Below are 24,331 nucleotides of genomic sequence, written 5' to 3'. Positions count from 1 at the left end.
GGTTATTTATATAGACAGAAGCGAGTGTGTGACATGACTGTGAATTAATGTAAACACAGACTATATCTAGGGACCATAGAGTCAATGATAGGTATGTGTACAACTCTGTCAAGGATTCTGATGCCTAAGCTCCTTATTTATCCACAGCACCCATGGATAAATGGGGAGCATACAGATAGATCTGCATATAGATAGCATATCGATTGAAATGTCCATCATTATTCTTTACACTGACTTCTTGGTTTGTTCTCCATGCAGCAAAGCAACACAACACTATGTTTGCATCTGCCTTTTGTCTACTGTGAGACCCACTACGGGCAATTTGAAGAGAAGTGTTGCTAGTGTCGTATCTGCAGCAGAAGCACAGGAACTGTAATAGTTCTTTGATGTTGTTGTCGTTGTGATGTCTAGCTAGTGATAATAATTAGAAACGGTAATAACAGCGTTTAAACAAACAGTACTTACTCCCTCCTTTGCCTGTCTTTTCCATGCGATACTGGTATATGTGTAACGTAAACAGCATATGCGAATTCCTATGCTCATCTTCTGTGGTGTTAGGGCGTTGGCTACTGTGGCGAGCTGCGATGGCTGCATCCAGGAACCAGGCTGCTTTTTCAGGGGTCGGAGCACGCAGTTCAGACTGATTCTGGAGCTGGGAAAGAAAAAAGGTGTGAATATTGCACTTTCAGAGACATGATAAGGAGGCAGCAGTGAGTGGCCAGAGGGCAGACAGCCAGACAGGAGGAAAGGCACCACTTCATCTTTCGTTGTATGACTCAGTTTACCTACCAACAAGTGTTTAAACTCTGATAATATTGTGCACGGTGAGGATTTGGCATGTAGGGGACTGACTGGCATATTCTAATGAAACATTTTTAATTTGCCTGCAGGTATGTGAGAAAGAGATAGAGAGGAAAGCAGAGATGAGTAATGGGGAGTGTGTGTGTGTGTGTGTGTGTGTGCGTGCGTGCGTGCGTGCGTGCGTGCACACATATGTGTGTGTGTGTGTGTGTGTGTGTGTGTGTGTGTGTGTGCGTGTGGGCGTGTGTGCGTGTGTGCGTGTGCGTGCGCGTGTGTGTGTGTGTGTGGTGCTGCTGCAGGATATCATTACTGATGAGATTATGTCAGATTAGTTCAGGATTACACAGATGTGCTTGTATCAGAGCCTCTAATCGGATAAACATATAGAGTAACTGCACACACACAGAGGCTGGCTCAACCTCTGTCTCTCAGTTGTTTTTGGCGTTCCCCTACATGCACACACTACTCAGATTACCTGAAAATGAATGCTGCTCAATAATTATAATGATGATTAGATTTATGCCTTGTAAGCAGCATTTTGTTGTTTGAATCTTGTTCATCAAAGTGGATTGTTTAGCAATCAGTAAATTTAAGAAGCCCCTTAAAAAAAAAAAAACTTTTGAATTTTTTTTTTTTTTTTTTTAAGTTTTGTTCATGTCAAGTCTTTTTCAGTTGTTTTTCTTTGATTCTGATTTAACCAGTCAGAAGCAGGACCAAGAGATGAATTAATCAGCCAGCTATTTCTGAACCCACTGTTTAAAAAAATGCCTCATGCATTTTTAGATAAAAAAGACTAAGAGCATACTGAACCTGTGCATGATACTGTACTGCATTTGCTCTGCCAAAGGGAAAGTGTCTGTGTGTGTGTGTGTGTGTGCAGGCGTGCACAGCTAAGACAACAAAGAACTGCCTGAGGCTAAAAGAACAAAGGTAAAGCATATTGATACAAGACCTGAGGCTGTTCATGCTCACAGGATTTAATCTACAGCTGACACATTACATAAACTAATGTCACTGTCAGCGGTGGTATGTTTAAATGTTTAAATGTGTGTGTGTGTGTGTGTGTGTGTGTGTGTGTGTGTGTGTGTGTGTGTGTGTGTGTGTGTGTGTGTGTGTGTGTGTGTGTGTGTGTGTGTGTGTGCGTGAGTGCGTGTGTGCGTGTGTACCTGCATGCCACAGATGGGGTCCTCACACAGGTAGACTCCAGGTGACTGTCCATCCTGTAAGCTACCTGTGGCCACTTCCGACAGTAAGTCTTTAAGGTTCTCATCTTTTCCCCAAACCTACACATAACACACACATTAGTTGTCTAGTAGTTGTTCATGTCAAAATATTTTTTCAGATTGATCTGAATCATGATCTACCAGACCAATCTTAGAGGGAGAATGTAGACTTTAGTAAAACCTTACTGGACCAAAGTCTAATAAAAGTCTAAAACTTTGATGGGAACCTGATGTCAGATACTTGACTGCTAATGCTACACTACTATTTGGAAAATACATGGTTGGTAGCCTCTTTTGTCAAATGTCTGTATCTGTAATTTCCCCTGTTTAAATCGACAAGGACTGTTTCAAATTAAGGTTTCATCACAAACACTGACCTCGACAGCTGAGACGCGAACAGAGAAGCGTGCTCCTGTTTTCTCCTTTCTCTCATTGATGAGTTTAAACAACCAGGAGATGGCACAAGGGATTATACCCAGAGTCTGAAGAGAGTCATCACGGCCAATCATTGTGTAGGTTTTACCTGGATGAGACAAAGAGACAGAATAGGGGAAGGGTGAACAAAAAAAGATGATCTATCAAAAAGATCATGGAAAATAAACAGTATGAATGGATGTGTGTCTGAACATGAAGCCGCTAGATTTGCACTTTTCAGTCACAAGACGATGATCATCCCCCTCCCATACTGCTGTCAGATGTTAGAGATCAAACACACACCTAAACAAAGCCATATGTCACACCTAACAATCACAGACACAAACACTTACACAGAAAACAGAGGACATCAAAAGCCTGCCTCCTATGATGCAGAGTAGAGAAAGTTGTTCAGAGGGAGGATGGAGGGGAGGTTGTCATATACGCTGTAGTTTTACATTGTTCTCCTTTAGTGTTTCCTAGAGCATCTAGACTTATTGTCAAAAACAAAGATGCATTTCATGATTTGTCACAAAAATGTTTTAAAAACACAACCTTGTGCCATTGTAGTAGTATTTCTGTGGTGTTAAAACAAAATCTTTAAAGATCCTTTAAATCAAAATGACCAGACTCCTTCAGATAAAAACTGAAAGTGCTGTTATATAAATGTTAAAAAACACATTAAACGTTGCAATCAGCTACGTCAAAAGAGCTTATTTACAGCAACGCTAGGCCATTTACTTTGATTTATCTGATTTACCAGTTGATTTCTTTTCATTTAACAAATGAGATGCATTCCCTCTGTCATAATGTTAGAGCACTTGAACAATCCTGCTTTCTCTTTTTTCACTTTAGGCCTGTGTGTGTGTGACAGAGTGTTAAATACACATTATCCGAGTATATATGTGGCTCTGCAATGTCTCCTTCTGTTCTGACTACCGTAGCCTGTCAAGTCATGGTCATCTAGCTGACTGCTCCACTGACTAACACAGCACTACAACATGGTAACGATACTCTGCAGGCAATGAAGCGGCGGGAGTGTGTCCGTGTCTGTGTAGTTGATGTATATTTCTGGTAATAGGTCTCATCAAGTCGAGAAGCAGATGCAGATGCTGTCAGAGAGGGAGTGAACAAGGTGAGACAGTGTGATAGAACAAGGCAGCGCTGTATCAGGAGGTCGAAGGCATGAACTTACAAAGACACTCTTCATTACTAAAAGATGATCCATAGAAGGCCAATAATCTAATAACGACAATAAAATCCATCAGACATGACTTAAAGCAAGACGATTCAATTACATTCCTGAAGTTCATCCATTTATTTCGGGATCATTTAGACTTTTATTTAATTTCTCCTGTTCAATGAAATCCTTTTTGCTCATTGTAAAAATGTGCATGAGCGTGTACATGAGTAGACTTGTGTGCGTCTGGCTCCCCGTATGTGTCTACAGCCAAGGGCCACAGAGCCGAAGATAAATGCTCGTTGTGTTACTTTCCCCATTTTAATTGGAAAAAAGGTAATGTCGTTCTAATGCAGCCTCATTAAGATCCATGGCCTTAGGTGAGCGAGATCACAAAGAATGATCTTCTCTGCCGCTACAGCAGCAGCCATTTATACAGAAACAAGAGGTCAATGCATTAATATAACAGTGAAATTGATTGAGAAATCCATCAAAGATAGTTTGCTCATTCAATCATATAAAAGTGCTTCTAGTATCATTAACACAATCAAGCACAGGCAATATGAGGGCATGTCAGGGACATTAGTTCCAGTCATAGTCATATCATACCATATGCGTCATCATTGTGAATACTGATACTGTCTGCATTTTCATGTGTCAGTAATTGGCAGCAGAATGAAAACATGTAAACATGGTGAAATGCAAGACACTGATCCAGACAGACTGTCTGATGCACCATGTTGGGTTTGTGTCTTGGGAGTGACGTGGTGATTAAATGTGCATCTGTCTGTTTGATCTGTCTTACGTGCATCTATTGGGGAAGTGGTGGGCAGATTCAGCTATCTCCTCTCTCTGTAGTATTCTTCTTTGCATATTTAATACAATTTGGGTCTTACTTTTGTATTTGGCCGCCAGTCTTATTCTTGTGCTTGTCGTGCTTGAAGCAGTTGTGTGTGCTTGTAGTTTTTTTTGGGCAGTAACGGGTTATTACCAACATTTTGGCTGTGCTTAATCAAGTATTACATGACACACACTGGCCCAATAATAATTTTAAAAAAAAAGTACACTCAAGAAGTGGCTGTAAAACAGTGAATCAGCCAACAGGAAGTCAGCCAGCTCAACCAGAGGAAGTCCCCATTGAGCATGTCCTCCCCTTGCTTAACCAGAGGACTCCACATGCTTTATAAGGTTAAAAAAAATCTTTCTTTGATGTATGTGGTCAGTGAGCAAACGTCATAGTAATGAATATACAGCCTAGTAAGACCATATCTAGTTATTCTACAGTACGTGCATGGAGTGTCGAACAAATAAATGAAAAGAAACAAGCGGAGAGAGAGGGTGGGAATGCAGCTTATAGTGTACGACACAACCCGTCGAGCACCTGGACTCCCCATCATTTACTGTTTTTTAAACTGGGGTATTATTTAATATTTAGTGTTGCTTTCTAAACTCCTGGCTTTTTAGAGCCTGTCAAACTTTATTATGTATTTGGATACCAATTAGTTTTCCAAAGTAGTTGCTAATCTTCCGAGTCTGTACAAAAAGAGTCAAAATAAAAACAGACCCAGCTGCCCCATTCTCGGCAATGGTGCTAACGAGTTACTGTAACTGATGGAAATTGTTTTATTTACAAAAATAATATGGTGGGGGAAAAAAGAGAAAATACAGAATTATCTTCAAAGAGCAACAGCCACATCGTAGAGGTTCCTTATCGATAATTATAACTAATTCATAATAAATGTATGAATTAGTTTACTTTTCAACAGTAGTTTGCCTGTTGGACTTTACAAATGGCTTAGCTATTCACACAGTCATGTTGTGATGCATTTTAACTCTCTGGCTTTGTCCCCTGTTCAGCAGTTCAAGGGGACTTAGAAGCTCCAGCTGGATGTATGAAGATCACAAACCAAGAAGGATAATGCTGCTCGCATGTACAGGGATAAACACAACAGGGGTTGACCTACAGATGAAGAACGTGTGTGTGTGTGTGTGTGTGTGTGTGTGTGTGTGTGTGTGTGTGTGTGTGTGTGTGTGTGTGTGTGTGTGTGTGTGTGGTGGGTCTGTGTTTGTGCCAGTGCTTGTCAGGGTTCAGACATGTTGCAGTGTGCAGTGAGGGGTCCTGACCCTTTTTAAGACGGCTCTTCTAAAAAAAAAAAAACAGCATCAGAGGGATTAGAGGGAGAAAAAGGAAGACAGAAACACGGACATAGCAGACTGAGAATGCTTTCAGCTTCGGCAGACACTAATCCTCTTCTTTCTCTCTCCGATAGATGAAGGCCAGTGAAGAGACGGCCAAGTGAAGGACCGACACACTGGCAGCCAGACACACACACACACTAAAGATGACTCACAAGCCACACATGCTTTGGTTTTTTTAGCCTGTGTGTGAGTGTGTGTGCGTGTGTTACCCAGCTTGGAGTGTCCAAAGCAGAAGACGCAGCCATCTGCTCCATTCACCACCGACTGAATAACCTCAGCAACCGTTCCCGCACACACCTCCGCCTGGCAACAAGCAAAGAGAGGGATGAGAAAATCAGAGATACCTGACCGTATAGAAACACATGGTCAACACTAGAACTGCACCTATGTTTCTGTTTATTTTAAGATAATTTCAGCTTTTTCGTGTGCTGTAAAATGTGTTTACATTTCAGTCATAGCAGTGGAATAGTAGTATATATATATATAAAAAAAAAAAATAAAAAAAACGTGGATGTTGGGTAATGTTCTCATTAGTGTGACAAACACTCCATTCACACTATGTTGACAGGAAGAATGGAAAAACATCTCATCAGTCCAACTTAGGAGCCTTCACACACTATTCAGAGAGAGTTGCCTTCACTAATACATCTAAATTAGCTTATTTTTACTGCGTTGCACTTTAGTAGCAGTTAATTGACAATTTGAACAAACAAAAAAAAAAACCAGCATTTATCTCCTTTTAAATTTCAGTTTTAAAGAAACTGTTTGACATTTTGGGTAATGCTGCATCTGTATTCCTTGTCTCAGATTGCCAAATATCTGTCTGCGAGAACTAGCAGCTTTTTAGTTTAATTTAGCATAAAGACTGTATACAGAAGAACACAGCGAGGCTGGCTCTATACAAAGTCCCAAAAAAACCCTCACCTACCAACTCTTCTAAAACTCACTGGTAAATATGACATATCTTGAAATGGAAAAACATCAATTTGTGGCCTCTTAGGTTAAATGTTAGAAGTATTTATCAGCCGGGAAAAGTGAATTCCAGGTGTTTCGGCCAGCTTCCAGCCTTCATGCTAAGCTAACCAGGTTAATATAAAGGCTGGTTATCAGTCTTGTAATCAAATTATCAGCAAGAAAGTAAATGAACGTAATTCAAATGTCAAGTCCAGCTTTTTGGGTTTGTCTATAATCATTTTAGTAAAAACCATCTCATTCAGTGGATTGTCATGCAAGACTTTATATTAAAAAGCATGATAAATTCCTGTGTTTCTCTTACCTGTGATGCATCAGAAGGGAAGGCAGCATCAAAAGTGAACATCTTTGGAGGGACCTGATTGGCTCCCACCTTTTTCTGGGAGGCAGCGCTTGGTGTCTGATTTACTGACGGGTCCATGATGGTGATTTGTTTCTTCCTGGGATCCACTTTCAGGAAGGAGCTGGACTCAGCTGCATCAGCCTGAGACACGGGGCACACACGCACCATCACTTTCACCTGCAGGTAAGACATAAAAAAGAAAATGGATATTGAGACACTGCTGACAGAAACAAAAAGAGCAAAACAGGATACAAAATAAAGTGATGATTCACAGAGCCTGTACAGTTTCACCGGTTTGTTTTGTAACTTTTCTTTGAAGTCAAATTCCTTATGATGCGATAACTAACAAACCACAAAAACAATGAAGTCAAAAACAGGCACAGGACATGCAAACAAATAACAGTGCAACAGTACATTAGCTTAGAGTTGTGGTTTGTAAAATACTATTTGGTAATGCATTTCCTCCGAGATCACTTGTCTATCACTTGTCGAGTACTCAGACATGGATTTTTGTTTCTTGGTTTTGGGCTCCTCTCATGCTGATCACCCATTTCATCTTCAGTTTTAAGGCACTGAAGAAATCTACCCCACTCAAAACCATGAAAAGATTTGATATTTCTGTGAAAGACTTGCTAGCAGGCATCTAGCTTCACCTCAGCCTGGACAAATGACTCCCCAAGACCCACAAAATTCATTTTTTTCAGCTTTGCACTTAAATGAGATCACTTTCTCTCTCCCTCTCTCATCACCTTCTTCACCCCAAAGTGCTTTGACCTCCTTCATCCCTTCCCCTCATTTACCTGTCACTCTTTCATTATCACTTTCTTCTTCTATCCTAAATCCCTTCCCTTTTTCCTCGAGTCACCCTCCTCTCTACCTTCAGATCACTGCCACACATTAAAAGCCTGAATTGCTCGAATCCTGTTTTAGCTGTCTCTCCTCTTCTTGCGCTTCCTTTCCTCCCACTCCTGTCATAAACTGTTAGCAGCCACAATTTACCGTCTGACAGCTGCTGTTGTTTTCTTTGATATCAGCAGCCGCAAAACGCTGCGTCATCGAATCTGAGTGAGTTGCAGAACATTTTAACATATAAACAACCTTTTTCTCTGTTAGTTAAAGATGTTTTAAAGTTTGAGTTACTTTACATAAGTTTTTTGTTGCTCTTTTACTCCTCCTCTTGCTCGTTTGATCTCTCACTGACTATATCACTCCTTGATTCAGCCCGTCTGTCATCCTCTCTCCATGTTTGTGACTAAATCTTTCTTCCTGCGAAACACCACAGGATAATCCAGACGCTTTACACCACATTTCCTTTCCGAAAATTGGGACAGATTGGTTGAAGAAGATGATTGGCAGGGACTATCAGGTACAGTGAGTGCTTTATGACTCAGTCTTTACCACACCAACTGTCTCAGGGACTGATCCGAGCCACCCTCATTATCAAATACGTTTCATATTTACACTGTGACATTGGATGGATTCTGAAGTGTGTGGGTAATAAAGTACTCTCTACTTAGAGGACAGGTTTGTTGCTTTCCTTAATTTCTCTTTCCACCTACAACATGTGAACATTTTGTGTGAATCCAGGCAGCCTTTTATTCTGTTAAGATAAGATAAGATAAATTAAGATAATCCTTTATTAGTCCCGCAGTGGGGAAATTTGCAGGATTACAGCAGCATAGAGATAGTGCAAATCTTACAAACAAGAGTAAAAACAACATAGCACAAAAAAAAAAAAAAAACGTAGCAAAATAAGTAAATAAGTAATAATACAGTAGTAAGTGAGTAGGTAAGTACAGTGCAAATCCACAATAACTAAATATGACGAAACAAATCTGGTATGTACAGGCAGAATACAGGTTGTTGGTTTGATTTGTTATCTTCATCTAATAATGATGGTGTTTGCACTCTAAAATATAATGAATTTTGCAGCTGCAAGTAGTTTGTTGAAATGTCTGTAGCTCTTTTCATGATGTGGGAGATGCAATCAATTTCAGAAATAACCAATATCTCAGACTCAAGACTCTGAGCTAACGTAAACAATTTTCCCTCTCAGCTGCTCATAATTACAGTTTAAACAGTATGACATGAAAGTGGAAAACAAAAACAGCTGAATGTATCAAACAGCGGAGCCGCTTACACAATGCACTGGCTGACAGGCAGAGGATATGCAATTACATTCTTGATGTTGCGACTTGACAGAAGCTGCATGGATGCATCATTAGTTTTGGCCTCTGTAAATCCAATTTGAGGGGCAGTCTTGAATCCTGTGTATGAGCCATTCAGTATTCAATCACTGCAGGGTAAAGCATATGTGTGTACCCTGCCTATCCCAAGTGCATAATGGGAGTATAATCTAGACCTCTAGATCCCCAAAAGAACAGCTGTCGTAAATAGGATAATCTCAGTTGTACTCTGATGTTAAAATACTAAAACTGTGCTTATGTTACCTAACCTGATAGTTAAGTGTAAAAAAGAAAATATATCTGTGAAATCTATTTTCATTTTTGTCGTGCTGTCTTCCCTGAACAAGGTGGGATTTTATGTCTACAACGCGCAGATGTACATTGCAGATGAAAACCACTACTGTGTTTATGTGTCTCCTAAGAGGGAAAAGAGCAGCACAGAGATCTTTTTGTCTGTTTGTGCTTGTTAGCGCAGATGAATCATCGTCTGAAGCGCGCTTCCAGTTAAATACAACCATGGGATTACGCATCGCACAGTAATCCCAAAACACTCCAAACCCCACAGCACTGATGTAGGGTATTAACAGAATGAATAGAAAGACTGTTAGTTAGTTAGTTAAACTATATATTTATTTACTTACACCTCTATTAGCTGTGAATGGGGATGTGATAATAGATAAACAACTTTATTTGCTGTACTGCTAGATAAAACTCAAGTATAGGAGGCAAATTTTCTACAAAAGAAGAATCTGTGTCATTTTTGGAATAAATTATTCGTATAAATTATTGTATGACCCAGGGATAAAGGACCGACGGTAACCAGAACAATGTCATGGTGCACAGAACAAACTCACCTTGGATGAGGTATGTTATGAAAAAACTAATATCCTGCCATATAAAAGGTACAAATGACACTCTAAGAGCTCTTACTGTTTTGATGTTTATATGCACATTTCTCTCTAGCTCCATCTGAAACACAAACACACACACACACACACACACACACACACACACACACACACACACACACACACACACACACACACACACACCACATTAACAGGCTTTCCCTTGGTTGCATCATTAAATGAGTGTGGGCCATTTAAGAGGGTTGGTTCAATAAGTGTGTATGAGAGAGTGTTTTGTGTTGGCGTCTTAGGTAATGTACATGTGTGTGTAAACTTAAAAGTGTGTCTATAGATGAGGGTGTAAGATGAACTGAGATGCGACCTTAATACAATAAATGTGTAACCTTGGTGGCCTAGGACACCGAGGATGCTGAGGTTTAATGTCAGGTCAAGAGTTTGTGCAAAAACAAAAATACCACTAAATACCCGTGCCCCTATACAAACATGCAGACACACACTTGGATTCAGTGCTAGGCCCTCTCTCGGCCTCAATAAAAGAGCCCATCACATCAGTAAGAGCCTGGGGGAAGTATTTTGCCATTGCACGCTTTACAAGGCGTAACTCATAAAGTCTTCCCCCCCGAGAGCCAATTTCCTCCCCATGTCTGAGAGTGTGTGTGTGTGTGTGTGTGTGTGTGTGTGTGTGTGTGTGTGTGTGTGTGTGTGTGTGTGTGCGTGCACGCGCGCGCGCGTGTGTGTGTGTGTGTGTGTGTGTGTGTGTGTGCGTGCGTGCGTGCGTGCGTGTGTGTGTGTGTGTGTGTGCGTGTGTGCGTGTGTGTGTGTGTGTTTAAGAGTGAGAGTGTGATGTAAATGGGGCCACAATGCTATTCCATGTCCTATGCCCAAAATATAGAGTGTGTATGTATACATATATGTATATTTCAAACTGTTAAAGCTCTGTGGTGTTGACCACCTAACTACAACAGGAAAACTGATGCATCAGCACAATCGCACCAGCTTTAGGGATACCATTTTTGTTCTGACTGAGGAATTACAAATATACACTTGCATAATATGATTACATCCATAGATATAACACACAGATATGCATTTTTTTTCTACAACCAACTAAACTAAATCTGGGCTTCTACCAGCTCTGCTCTCCCGATAGAAAAAAACCCTGAAAATATCTGAAAACAAAATTTTAAATTTTTTTGAAAATCATCTGGACTCAACACCCAGTTTAAGAAATTTAATCCTGAGTCAAGATCAACTGTGAAATTGTGTGTCTGTATGTTTTATCAAACTCACACCCACAGTTTTCTCAGAGGATCCTTGGCCTAGTTCCACTGGTGAATCAATACATGTGGCAAAGTGCCGCAGCCTATATGACATTTGCAGGACAAACACAAAGCTAATGGACTCTTTGTTCTGTTAAATTAAAGAAAGAAAGATGCAGTGATGTTTATTTCAGAGAAGAAAGATGAAGGGGAAATAGAGAGAGAAATAGGTCACTAATAACTCTCCAGATAACTCTCACACTCAGTCCATCTCTCCCTTCAACCCTTCATAACCCTCCCATCCTCTCGTCTTCTCCTCTTTTCTCTCCTACAAATGTTCTCTCCATCCGGCTCTCTCTGCTTCACACTTTCACAACATGTTCAGTCTCTCTTTGTGTTTGAGAAAAATCATATTGCTCGATACCACTCTCAACCCCCTTCATTCTCTCTACTCTCTATATCTCCCGCCGCATCTTGTCTCACTTTCTCTCCCTTCCTCAGAACAAATTATAACACAAGTCACAGCCTTTTCCTATTATCCATCCTATACTTTCCTCTCTTCTCACACACCACACACTTCAGTGAATACTAATACTCGGTGGAGAGGAGCTGAAACAGGGTAAAAGTGAGATTCTTTCACTATTTCCCCAATTTTTTATTGAGAATCAAAACAACTCACAACTAATACATACACATGGATAGATCCTCCTCTTCCTCCATTTTATACACCACACTCAGGTACAATAAATTCCAATTTAAGCAAAGGAATTCAGCTAAACAGCAACAACCAACCCTGAGCTGGGAGAAGATTGTTCGATAGTCCCTCACAGCAGTGCTTCATTGCTATTGGCTGGAAAATCAATGAGACTGGGACTGAGCTCTAATTGGTTCCCAAAGACTGCAGAAACAGACATTTGTGCAAACACATGTACAGAGAGATAGATACAAATACCATATGGGAATAGCAAGTTCAGGGATCAGATCAATTCTAATTTCAACTAATGTAGTCATTCCAGCTCAGCTCAAAGTATGCTGGCTGTTCTCTGTTGGACCACTGCAGAGGTCTTACAACTCTGTGGTTTGAATTTATGTTTAATTTGTCAAAGAGCCTCTATATTACCTACAAGAGCTCCTCTGTACCAGAAATTGTGAAATACGTATTGTAACTTGGGGTAACACATCATTTGGACAGTCATAGTATTAACTTGTATTAACAAACAAAATTAAATGTTCAACCAAATGTCACTTGGTCTCAAGAGATCAAATATTATTGAGGTCCTCACACAGTGTGTGAGACAGAGTTATTATAATAAATATGGAGACGGTAGGTTATTTTGAATCAGTTCTAAGCAACGTCCTCAATAAAATTATACCTTTCTACCTGACTGGCCCCAAACATTTGAATCCCCTCAGCAGCTGGGATCTGCTCATTTCATCTGTAAAACAGGAGTTCATCTTTGCGACCTTCGCCACACCACAACACCAAGACAAATACCATGTATGTGAAAACCATACCTGCCAATATATCTGGATCTGATTATGATTCTAAACAGGTAAAACCTTGTATGTAAACAGAATGAGAAAAAACTGCAGTCATCTAGTATGCTGAATATCCAGCATTTCTTAATGTAAATTGATCAGTCAAGAGTAAAATTAATGTTTTTGATTGAAGAAAGGAATTACCTGGCTGACTCGCATGTTGACTATCATGAAAATCCACGCACATACATTTAATTTATGAAGCCCCAAAAGAGTCATTGCAAAATACAAACATTATGTTTGTGTGCGTGTGCGTGTGCGTGCGTGCGTGTGTGTGTGTGTGTGTGTGTGTGTGTGTGTGCGCCATATGCTCCAGGCCTGTCAATACTGATGGCATTCATATTTCAGCTACATGGTGGAACAAAGTGTCTACTGTACTGGATTTCCCATAACAGAGTCACTCACTCATTCAGATACAAGACACACAGACACCCAGAAAGACAGACAAAAGTGTGTGGAAAAATGCACTTGCACATGCTCACTCATGACACAGGCGCACAGCTTGTGGCCTGAGCGGGATTGTAGCTGCTATTAAAAATTTATTAGCTGTCATAGTATCATTTTCCCCCAAGGTCAAGTTGCAGTCTGTGAGTGTGCATGTGCGTGTGTGCAAAATGCTGGCTGCAGAGATGAAAGGGGACGGGGAAAAAAAACCTCCCATAGTCCTTCATTGTCATTCAGATATGGAGAAGAGCAGAGCAGGTAGAGATATAGCAGTGGGAAGGAAGGAGATAAGACTTATCCATCCACTGGATAAGAGAGATGAGGTGAAGATAGGTTATAGAAGACAAGAGAAAGCTCCCCATATTAGTTTCCATAACATTTCTAATGATATTTCTCATCCTTCTTCAGGTATGATAAACTGTATGTAGATCAGGTATGATGTAGAACTGCAATGAATGAAGTGCAGCAGACAGTTTAAAGAAGGATATGTAAGCCCCGAGGCGACTGTGACCTGCTCCTTCTGGAGGAGTCTGTGACGCTACATTAAGGCACAGCAGGACTTTGAATGCTGCTAGCATGGCTAAAGAAACAGGAAAAGCTTCAAAACTGCACATGATAGAATACAAACATATTACATATTTAGAATCAATTATAAAAGGAAAGAAATGACCAAACATTTTCTGGCTAAATTTTTCTTTCTGTCAAATTGAAAGCAGAAAAAATATAATTCCATAATTTAGCAGTCAAACATTATCTTATTTCAACCACTGCTGATATTAGACGATTATGTCAGTGAAGTTCATCATGAGGTCCATAGATGATAAAATCCTATTTTGGACTTAATCAGTTAAGATGCATGGAAAGCGATTAGAAAATCTTCTAAGTGTGACTTATCTTTCTTCATTAGAGATGAAGACCTTTTTTTACTCAGTCCCTATAATCCTCTGTATTTTGTATGTGTAGCTTTTGCAGTCTCGGCTACATTTCTCTGTGAGTCTACAGATGGTTTCCTAAGTGATAATGTATACAGTTTAATTTCCTTGACTGATCTCCCCCTGCAGTCTGTGGCCTGAATGGAGGCCTCCCAACTGGCTGATTTGATTAAAGTGAGGTGGAGCTTACCGCCGACATGTGGAGAAGCAACGCATATAGAAATAACAGAGGGGAGTTTGAGATACAGATGACACTCAGGCAGATCCACTGAGGGATTCTGTTTAATTTGACATCCCTAGATGGAGCAAGGCACACCTCTCTCTCTCTCTCTCTGTAACACACACAAACAGCAGTACTTCTGACCTGTACAGGTTGATTTCCCCTGGCTTTAAAATGTGATGTCTCAATCTGTATTCTGCCATATTAACATCGGGGAGAGCACTAACCCCCCATCACACTTACAGCCAAGCCCATGTATTCTGCAGGATGTATCGTACACACATCCACCAGGGGCTTTGCTGCTTCCTTGACAGCTTTCATTGTAGCTATAATCCTATGAATTTGTGAGCATGCAAGCCTGTGTGTGAGTGTGAATGTGTGCAAATGCTATTTCAGCAGAGAGCCAACCCCCACTGCAGGTGACATTTTTCTGGAGAAATGTCACCACAGCCATTTTCTTCCCGTATCCTTGCATGACCATGTATGTGTGTGTGTATTTGTGTGAGTGTGTGTGTGTGTGTGTGTGACTGTGTGTTTAATTGGGTCTTGGCAAGCTTCAACAGATTTCACAGGAGAGACTTTTTATGTTCCAAATACTAGAATATTGCCCTGCCTTGGTATCATTTCCTCTCCTATATTATAGCCCATTTCTTGTCAAACCAAAAATATTCCAAATTTGAGAAGTCATAAAAGAGGAGACCATTAGCTTAGTTTAGCATAAAGACTGGAAACAGTTAACCTGGCTCTGTCCAAAGGTAACAAATTCCTAACGTTCACTTAGTGACCAAGTTTTATCTCAGTTGTTTAATCTGTACAAAAATAAAGTTGTGGTTCAACTAGGGGTTACGCTCCAAAAAATGTCTTCGCTGGGAGTGATGCTATCTCATCCCCTGTTTCTTTATGCTAAGCTATGCTAACCACCTCCTGGATATAGTCTCACATTTTTCTTTTCCATTTGTCGCTGGTGATTAGGGATGGGCAGACTGCCAGCCGGGCAGCCAGAGGACAAAGTTGGTATGCAGCTAAAATGACTGAACACCTTAATCAAAGAGCTTCCATGACGGATCACACTAGTATATTGGCTGTTAGAAGTCCACATGGCTGTGAAAAGGGGATGGGAGGTGTCTCATTGTTGTAACTGAACAGTAGTAGCAGTGCCCATTTGTACACTTCTGTTACAAAAGCACATAATATCAAAGTGAGATGAAACAGCAGAAATGATAAAAAAAGAGGTGGTATCTGATGTATATTTCTGTTTAGGGGATTGATAATGGAATCGTTTGCTGTGCGCTTCTAAATATATGAGCGGGAATCCGTCTCCTTGACAACTGAAGAGACATCTGTCATCTCCATATGGAGAGAAACGGAGCTCGAGACTCAAAGGAGAGACAAAATATATAACACACCACATAAAATAATCAGTTTCACAAAAAGACAAATAAAATATGAAACAATGATTTGGAATATAAATACTGCTCATGTATCAGCATCATTTTACTCATACAGACCTTGTTTCAGAGGAAATTTCCAAAATACATATTTCTACCATTTATCTTTGCAGCTTCAACAAATTTGATACCAGACAGGAAAGAAAAATGGCAAACAAGTCACAGAAGTCCTGAGTTACACGTTTTGGTGACCACAGGTCATTGGCTTCTCTGTGCACCTGAAACTTGAGCAGAGTGCACTTCAAAGTTTGTTTCAATTTTTTGGGGAACAGAGATAACAGGCAGGGAGTCAAATTTTTTTGAGTGGGGGTGGTGAGGAGTGATGATTGTGTTGTTGAGGAAGAGAAACTTGTGCATTTTGATCACGCTATGATGGGCACGTTGGGTGAACTAAGTGCCATCGTGCCACAGTTCAGGTTGTTTCAAGCGAATGTTTTCCCTCAGATCCCTCAAAATATCTTAGTCGATCTTATAGTTGACAGTCTGACCCTGGAGGACCAATTCACGGTGTACATCCCTGAGAATGTCAAAGGAAACCCTCCTGGCCCATTGCACCTTCTTCGGCCTTGGACAGTGACATTTCTGCCCCTCTTTAACCGCAAATACCACTCAAAATACCTCGCCTGGTTCTTTGCCTCAGCAATGAAGCAAATTTAAGGGTCTCTGTCGCTGATTCTCTGAGTTTGACACAAAATGTTTAGTTCAGGCGCTGATATTGATAAAGTGACAGAAGTTGGAGAACTCATGAAGGTTTTAACTTCTCTGTTCTCCGTGCACATCACTGTGTTGCGCACTGTGTTTGTAGGATTTTCTGACTAGATGATTGTTAGTGTCACCCTGGATTCATTTCACTAAGGATCATTTTATTACATGATCTCATTACAAATGTAAGTGAATTGATGCAAGCGAGTGGGGTTTTGGGTCTCATCGGATATTCAGTATGAATGTTTTAGGTAGTGACAGAGCACCCTGGTAGCCAAATGGTTGCAACACACGACACATAACTGAAACATCTCTTGTTTAATACCGGCCTTTATTGCCCTTTGTTTCTGTCTGCATCTTCACTATCAGCTGTGCAATAAATGTCAACAAATGTCAACAAAAAAAACAAATAATTCCGTCATATACGCAAGTACACACAGAGAGACGGACAGACGGCAGACAGACTGGATAGTGTTGATGCAATACATTTATGTGTGGTGAAGAAATGGCACATGTACACAAAACACAACAAGACGTGGGGGGTTCCTTGCTTTCTCTCTGTGTGGTAATGGACACTGTTGTTTGATGTCTGTTTGATTTTGTCCTCCATACTCATTCATTTTCTAGCAGAAGGGGCACACACACACACACACACACACACACACACACACACACACACACACACACACACACACACACACACACACACACACACACACACACACACACACACACATGCGCAGAGTCAGTGAGCCTCTCACTCAAACTGTGGAGGAGGGGGCACTAAAAACTCATTACATGGACGATCAATATTGCACACACTTGAGATGCTGGCCCCCCCTGCATCCACAACACACACTCATACGTTTCATCAACCACTGGCAACGGTGACAGATGACTTTTGTCAGCCAGAGATGTGTTACCGTGGTAACCATTAGGTTACATTTTGGTATGGTACAGCAGGGGAGACACACACACACACATACCAGTAGACACATTTAGATAAAGTGGTCAAGGTCATGATATAATACCACAGCTCAATATTTTAACACATTCCAGTACTTTGTGGACCAAGCGTCTACTCATCCTAAAACCAAATACATTTACCGTAAATGCTGCATTTTTATAAAATAATGATTCATAATCAGAACCAACTCTTTTTGGATTGAAAAATTTGGATTAAAACACATACATTCAGTAGGCTACATAATATAACTACTTTTGTACATGCAGGTACAACATTTTTCCTGTATGTATATACATGTATTTGCAGGTTATATGATAGTTTCATGGGTTGAGTGTTTGGTTCCTTTACCACAAACTGTTTAGTTTTTCCAGATAAAAATCTCAGTTCATACTAACGGTCCACTGACAAATTAGCTCTCATATCATGGATATGTGGATTCATGTGCTGTGATGCCACAGTTTTACCTCAACATCTCTAATAATACATTTTATAATAAATGAAGTGTGTCTGACACATTCGAGCAGGCCTAGACTGGCCATCTGGCATACCGGGCATTTTCCCAGTGGGCCGACAAAATAATATATTTTTTTCGGTTTTGGTTTTCTTTCCTCTGTCCGGCATGTAAAAGAGGTAGATTGAGATGTTGTTGGTTTATTTTCATATGTGACACGGGGCTGGCCCAACCACATCTTGAAAATTCAAAGGGGCAGGCCCTTTCAATTTCCATTATACAACTTATTTGCCCAAAAAAATAAAATTCAATTCGTAAACATTTGCTTGTGGTTTCCAAGTTAGTTCGCTCATGTTTTCCATGGTGAGCTAATAATATGGATTAAGGTGTTTGTTGTTTTGTTAATTTATTTATCAGGTGCTCTTTTCGTAGCCAGTGTTTGGTTGGCTTTAAGTACAGTTTATGCAACGGTACTTTTATCTGGAAGACACTAATCATCTGATTTATCATTTATTATATCTACTCTCTCTCACAGATGCAGAATGCCCTCACTTTATTTATTTTTTTGGATTCCTCCCATGTGTTCACAGGTATCCTTTGGAGTGAGTTTACAATTAATGCAACTGTAATTTATCTGGAAGACACCAATAAACTGATCAATCATTTATCATGTCTACTTTCTCTCCCTCTCTGCCATCCCTTGTTTTGAGATTCCTTGCAGCAGAGTACAGTTTTTCAGCCCCACATTTTGAAGGTATTTATCACGTTTCCTCTCTCTTGTTCTTCCTTGATTCTCTCTTACTCATAACAGGACTTTAGTGTTTTTAAGGAGTGGCATCGTTGGTAAACATATTCAGGGCTGACGCGATGATGGGATGTGGTTGATTGTGGTGGGCTGATGTGGGCCAAAATGCCAGAAACAGTTTTTTGGCTTACTCTAGCCCTGCATCTGAGCTGAGATGTCTGCATTACTAGACTACATTTCATTCGTAGAAAACGACACTATCACCTCCATTGAGAAGCGTCGAAACAATGTGAAAGGTACCATTTTCTGGTGATGAAATTATACTTGTTTTGGGTGTCAAATTAAACCTTCTTAGTATTCTTCCATCTATTATCTATGCCAGCTGTATCGTGAACACGGTCACGGGGTGGGGAGAGGGGGAGGCAAGGTACACCCAGTCTATCTCAAGGTCAACACATACAGACAGACAGAAACAAAGACCATCCACACTCTCATTCCCACCTAAGAGCAATTTTTTTCAGAATCACCAATTAAACTGACATGCATGTCTTTGGACAGAACCCTCGAACCTCCTTGCTGTGAGGCAACAGTGCTAACCACTGCACCACTGTTTTCTGAATATCCAAAAATTAATATAACAGCCAAGTAAAAAATTGTTTTCCATTACCTTCCCAAGCCCAGGGGTATCCTTGATCTTGTTGGCTGCACGGAGAAGGCAGGGTGGGGCTGGGGGAGGGGCCATCAACAGGGCAGAGCTGAAATTGGTGGGGAACAGGGGCGGGTCACATGATGAGGATGAAGATGTCACTGGGGCTGTGACTGCTGCTGTCTTCTGCTTCTTCTTCTTGGATGCTAAATTCAACTTTTGTGCAGCTCTGAGAGAGAGAAGCAGAGAAGAGGAGGAAGTGTCAACCAATCAAATTCATATGTTGGAACCATAATTGCTGTAAAAACAATAGAAACACTGGATAGTTTCAGTGGATGGAAGAAAGACAGCAAGGACAGTGACACGTGCCTGCAGGCATGGGTCTAATTACATCTTTATACTTTACCACAGCACCGCCATGGAAAATACGCTAATTGCAAATAGGACTGGATTACACACCCTTCAACACATGCACACAGAGAGACACATGCTTACACGTACACATTGCTGTTTACATATGTAGCAACATCTGGATCGGGAGTGGTTCATTTCCCTTCTTGCTACTCAATTCCCTGCAGCACTGCGCTCAAAAGGAGCCACCAAAAAATTATATTTATATACCCCATCTTTCCTACACTCAAATTCTCCTCACTCCTCTCGTTTTCATTTCAACTTCTAAACTTCTAAATCTCACTTCTTTTCCTCTCCTTCTGTTGTTGCGCCCTCATTTCTCACTTCAACACAGCAGGTTCTTCCTGTCTGCCTCTTTTTGCACAACAGCACTTCACACCATTTTTAGTCTCTAACTTTTCTTCCTCCCTGTTCCAACTCTCTTTCTTCCTTCCCCTGCAGAAATACCTCATATCCATATAACAGACTGCATTTTAGCTTGAACCTACTTGAAAGAAATTTATAGCAAAGAGAGGAGAGTTAATACCAAGCATGATACGTGTCCCCTACTTTGGTCTTTTTGTCTTTGTTGTGATGGTCAAATTTAAGTGTTTATCTGCATGGTTTTAGCTTGAAAACATGATTGTTTGCTGGTGTACGATGGGCGTAATTATGTTATATCTGGTAATGATTTTCACCTGGGAACAGAGGCTGTGGACAATAAGTTTTCTAAACACCGCCTGTCTTGATATAAGATGCATTAACCAGGGCTGTGTAGAAAGACAGAGGAGAGGTTAAGTGAGCGTAATCTCGAAGGAAAGCTAGAGAATCTGCTGGCAATAATTTAACACAGTCATTTACTTCAATTTTTTGTATCACTGTAGTTCCCTCTCTGGAATTTAAAAGGCCCCACTTGAAACTGGCAGATTTCCTAACTTAACACGCAGCAGCAACATTAACAATACAATAAAATAAAAGACCTCTCAAACAGCCGTGGCAGAGACTCCTGCTCTGTTCCGCTTTAATCTATCCTCTCATATATTTCTAACATTATAAAAAGAGAGAAAGAGAGAGACCCTGCACCCTGACACACTCTGTCAAAGAGCCATATTTTCACATCATTGGCTTTCAATTAACTGCAGCAGGTTACAGAAATGAGAGCGAGGGGGAGAGTCAGCGAAAGGGGAAGAGAGAGTGTAAGAGAGAGAAATAGAAGAGAGGGGGAGAAAGAGAGACATGGACTCAGTGACCCGTGGAACGACGAAGCATTTCACCATTTGACTAGGTCTCCCAGGAGATTTGTGTGAATCGCTGTGTGTGTGTGTGTGTGTGTGTGTGTGTGTGTGTGTGTGTGTGTGTGTGTGTGTGTGTGTATGTGTGTGTGTGTGTGTGTGTGTGTGTGTGTGTGTGTGTGTGTGTGTGTACTGTATGAAACAAACTACCATGAGAAGATCATTAATTGGGTTTTCACTGGGCGCAAGCTAAGCTTACATATTGCAGCAAATGCAATCAAAGGCAATTACATGTTTTACCATTATATGAATGCAAGGCTCAAAACCTCCCATGTAGCATGCCCAGCAGATTATTGAAAACTGTTTGCAGGAATTTATTTTATCTTGAAAGTAATGATGGTATTAGTCAAATCTGTGGATTTATTTTCTCCTTTGATTTCTATAGAACAATGGAAAGACTGCTGCAGATGCTGCAGTGCTGCTGATGGTTGCAGGATGAGACATGACAATGATGGATTCATGCACGGGTACTTTGCTGCTGGAGATTCTTACTTTTAGCATGCACACTTTTTTTTCCTACGCTGCTCACAGCTAAGCATTTTTCTGTTCTTCTATACATGTATGCTCATTTATGAACAAGCTGCTCCCTAGAAAAAACATTTGAGTTTTTTTCCCAAAACATCCTTTAAATCCCTCAGCCACATCAGTTTCCTAATGCGTGCTGTGCATCTATTGATATGTGTGTATAGGTACTATTACCCTGTTATTATATTCTCTCACCGTAACTGGTTTAATCTGTGGCACAACTGAAGCGTGGTAGACACACACACACACACACACACACACACACACACACACACACACACACACACACACACACACACACACACACACACACACACACACACACACACACACACACAAACACACAAACACACACACTCCACCTAACTGGGAGGATTTAATGACAAGTGGCCTGGGATTTGGCTAAGTGGATCTATTCCAATCTAACCCTGTTGTGAAGGGCACTTGTTTTCCATCCATCAACTCCACCTATCTATCCATCAGCTCTTCCTTTGTAACATCGTTTCACCCCGTTCTCTTTTACCGTCATTCCTCACCTCTTCTCTCCCCTTCACCTCCCTGTTATTATTTCAATCCCTCTCACTCTTTACCCAACCCCAAATCTTCCCCTTTCGTTTTATTCTTCTCTCTCATTATTTTTATCCCTTCATCCTTTGCCTCCTTCTCTGCACTCCATATAACCACCCATCCATCCCACCATCCATTCAGCCTTCCTCACATGTATTGATTCGTTCAGCCATCCCAGCCTCTCTTGCCCCTCGCTCCCTTCAAGTGTCTTCCTCTTGTTAAAAAGCAGCACAGGTCACACATGGCCCAGCTGTTAACATGCTGCTGCTTTGTTTTCCTCTTCCTTTCACACAACTACAAACACTCTCACTTGAAATACACTCACAGATCTGATTTATGGCCGGTGTCCCTGGGTTCTGTTGTTGGTTCAGTCGCTAATTACATTCTATTTAGCAGAATGTCAGTAGGAGGAGATACAGGGAGAGACAGAGAGCGATGGCGTGTGTGAGTGTGTGTTTGTGTGTGTTGTTGGAGGTCAGTCAGACTGGCATGGACAGAAGACTGACATTATCAAACCACATGTACCTGTAGTTTTTAACTGAGACACTTAAAGACTCCTATTAAGTCACAATAAACTTGCATGGTCATAGCAAACAAGCCTGCATTATATGATATTAATATACTGTGTTCAACATGAAGTGGCCACGCGTTTTTTTCTGGCTTGCGTATCCGGGCACACACATTACAGGCTGTTCTGTTACAACTGAGCTGGTCATTTATTTAGAATATGTAGAAAGAAGCAGCATGTCACCTTTTTTACATTGGCCTTGGGGGTAAAATAAAAAGTGACAATGCACAAAACAAAAAAACATTTCACAATACACAAAAACATTTCATAAAACAAAAACATTTTTTGGAAAGGTTTTGTTGCGTTTTGTGAAATGTCTTTTAATTTTGTGAATTGCTGTTGTGTTTTCACCCTTAGGGCCACCGTACCTTTTGTTCAATATATTAAATACTTTCTAATGATATCAATTCACAATGCAAGGTGGGTGATTCATGTTTGCAAGCTGTCAGTACTTGAATGGATGAAGGTCAATTATTTCAAACAGTGAGAGCAAATGTCTTCTTCCTAAACCATAAGTCATATTTTCTTTGAGTCAAAATAAAGAAACACTTCTAATTACTGTTAAATGACACGAGCAAACATGTGATCAGGCAGTTGATATGATAATTTGTTTACCACTTTTAAATCATCAATCCATCTTTATGATGGGTGGCTGATTGGTGACCAATTATCATTTGATGAAATATTTCTTCTTTATACGGAATAAAGGCGTCAAGAGATGAACAGGGGCAGAGAAAGAGACAGCAGCCCTCCACACCCTCACTGCCATCCTCCATCCAAAATAACAATGCCTTCCCAATTCACCAATTCACTTGGGACCTATTCATTTACTCAGCTACCTCTAGCAACACACACACACAGCCAGCCAAATCCCCAAAGATCCAATCCTCGCAGCATGCTGTAAAAAAAATTCCTGCACTGATAGAACCTCCCTTCCCCCAGTGAGTAGGAGCATGCACACACCCGAGCGTGTCTCTATCCTCCAGCCCAGCGTCCCCAGAGGGCCACTGCAGCACAGGGAAGATGTACCGCTACCATGTGAGCATGACATATTCACAGACAGATTGGTACTAATGAAAGATATTACTCACATGAACATTAGCAGAGGTAAAGGAAAGGTCAGTGTTGAAACTGAGAAATTGTGGGAAAAATACAAGAGAGGAGAAGAGATACGTAACAATAGGGAAGAAGAAGAGGAGTGGAAGAAAGAACAGAGCAAAAGAGAAAGCAATTAAATGAAAACAGGAGAGAAGAATGAGGGAGGATATGAAGACGAGAGGGAGAAGGGAGAGGGGAGAGAGGAGGATGAAGGAAGAAAGGGATCAGGTGAATGGAGATGTGGTGGACGCAGGGATTTTGCTGTGTGCAGACCGTGAGCAAAAGGGAAATTGTGTGTGTCTGTGTGTGTGCGTGCGTGCGTGTGATAAGACTGTCTGTATGCAGTCCACG

The 24,331-nt window shown here is 40.8% G+C and overlaps 1 protein-coding gene across 2 annotated transcripts in view; it reads right to left on the bottom strand.

Moving 5' to 3' along the window:
• kif26ba (kinesin family member 26Ba) overlaps positions 1-24,331 on the bottom strand; it is an 84,297-nt gene that overhangs the window by 21,144 nt on the left and 38,822 nt on the right. For both annotated transcript variants that reach the window (XM_069174110.1, XM_069174111.1), the window contains exons 5-10: positions 19,562-19,769; positions 7,094-7,309; positions 6,027-6,120; positions 2,402-2,547; positions 1,968-2,084; positions 466-652 (exon numbers count right to left, since the gene is read on the bottom strand). In XM_069174110.1, coding sequence (XP_069030211.1) covers positions 466-652; positions 1,968-2,084; positions 2,402-2,547; positions 6,027-6,120; positions 7,094-7,309; positions 19,562-19,769 — 968 coding nt within the window. The remainder of the gene's footprint in view (positions 1-465; positions 653-1,967; positions 2,085-2,401; positions 2,548-6,026; positions 6,121-7,093; positions 7,310-19,561; positions 19,770-24,331) is intronic.

This window comes from Embiotoca jacksoni, unplaced genomic scaffold (genome assembly GCF_022577435.1).
Source record: "Embiotoca jacksoni isolate LCO1_2020_lvr unplaced genomic scaffold, fEmbJac1.0.p SCAF_6, whole genome shotgun sequence".
In the NCBI taxonomy this organism is placed as follows: domain Eukaryota; kingdom Metazoa; phylum Chordata; class Actinopteri; family Embiotocidae; genus Embiotoca; species Embiotoca jacksoni.
The sequence above is the reverse complement of the archived record's forward strand: the minus strand, read 5'-3'. Positions and strand labels throughout refer to the sequence as shown.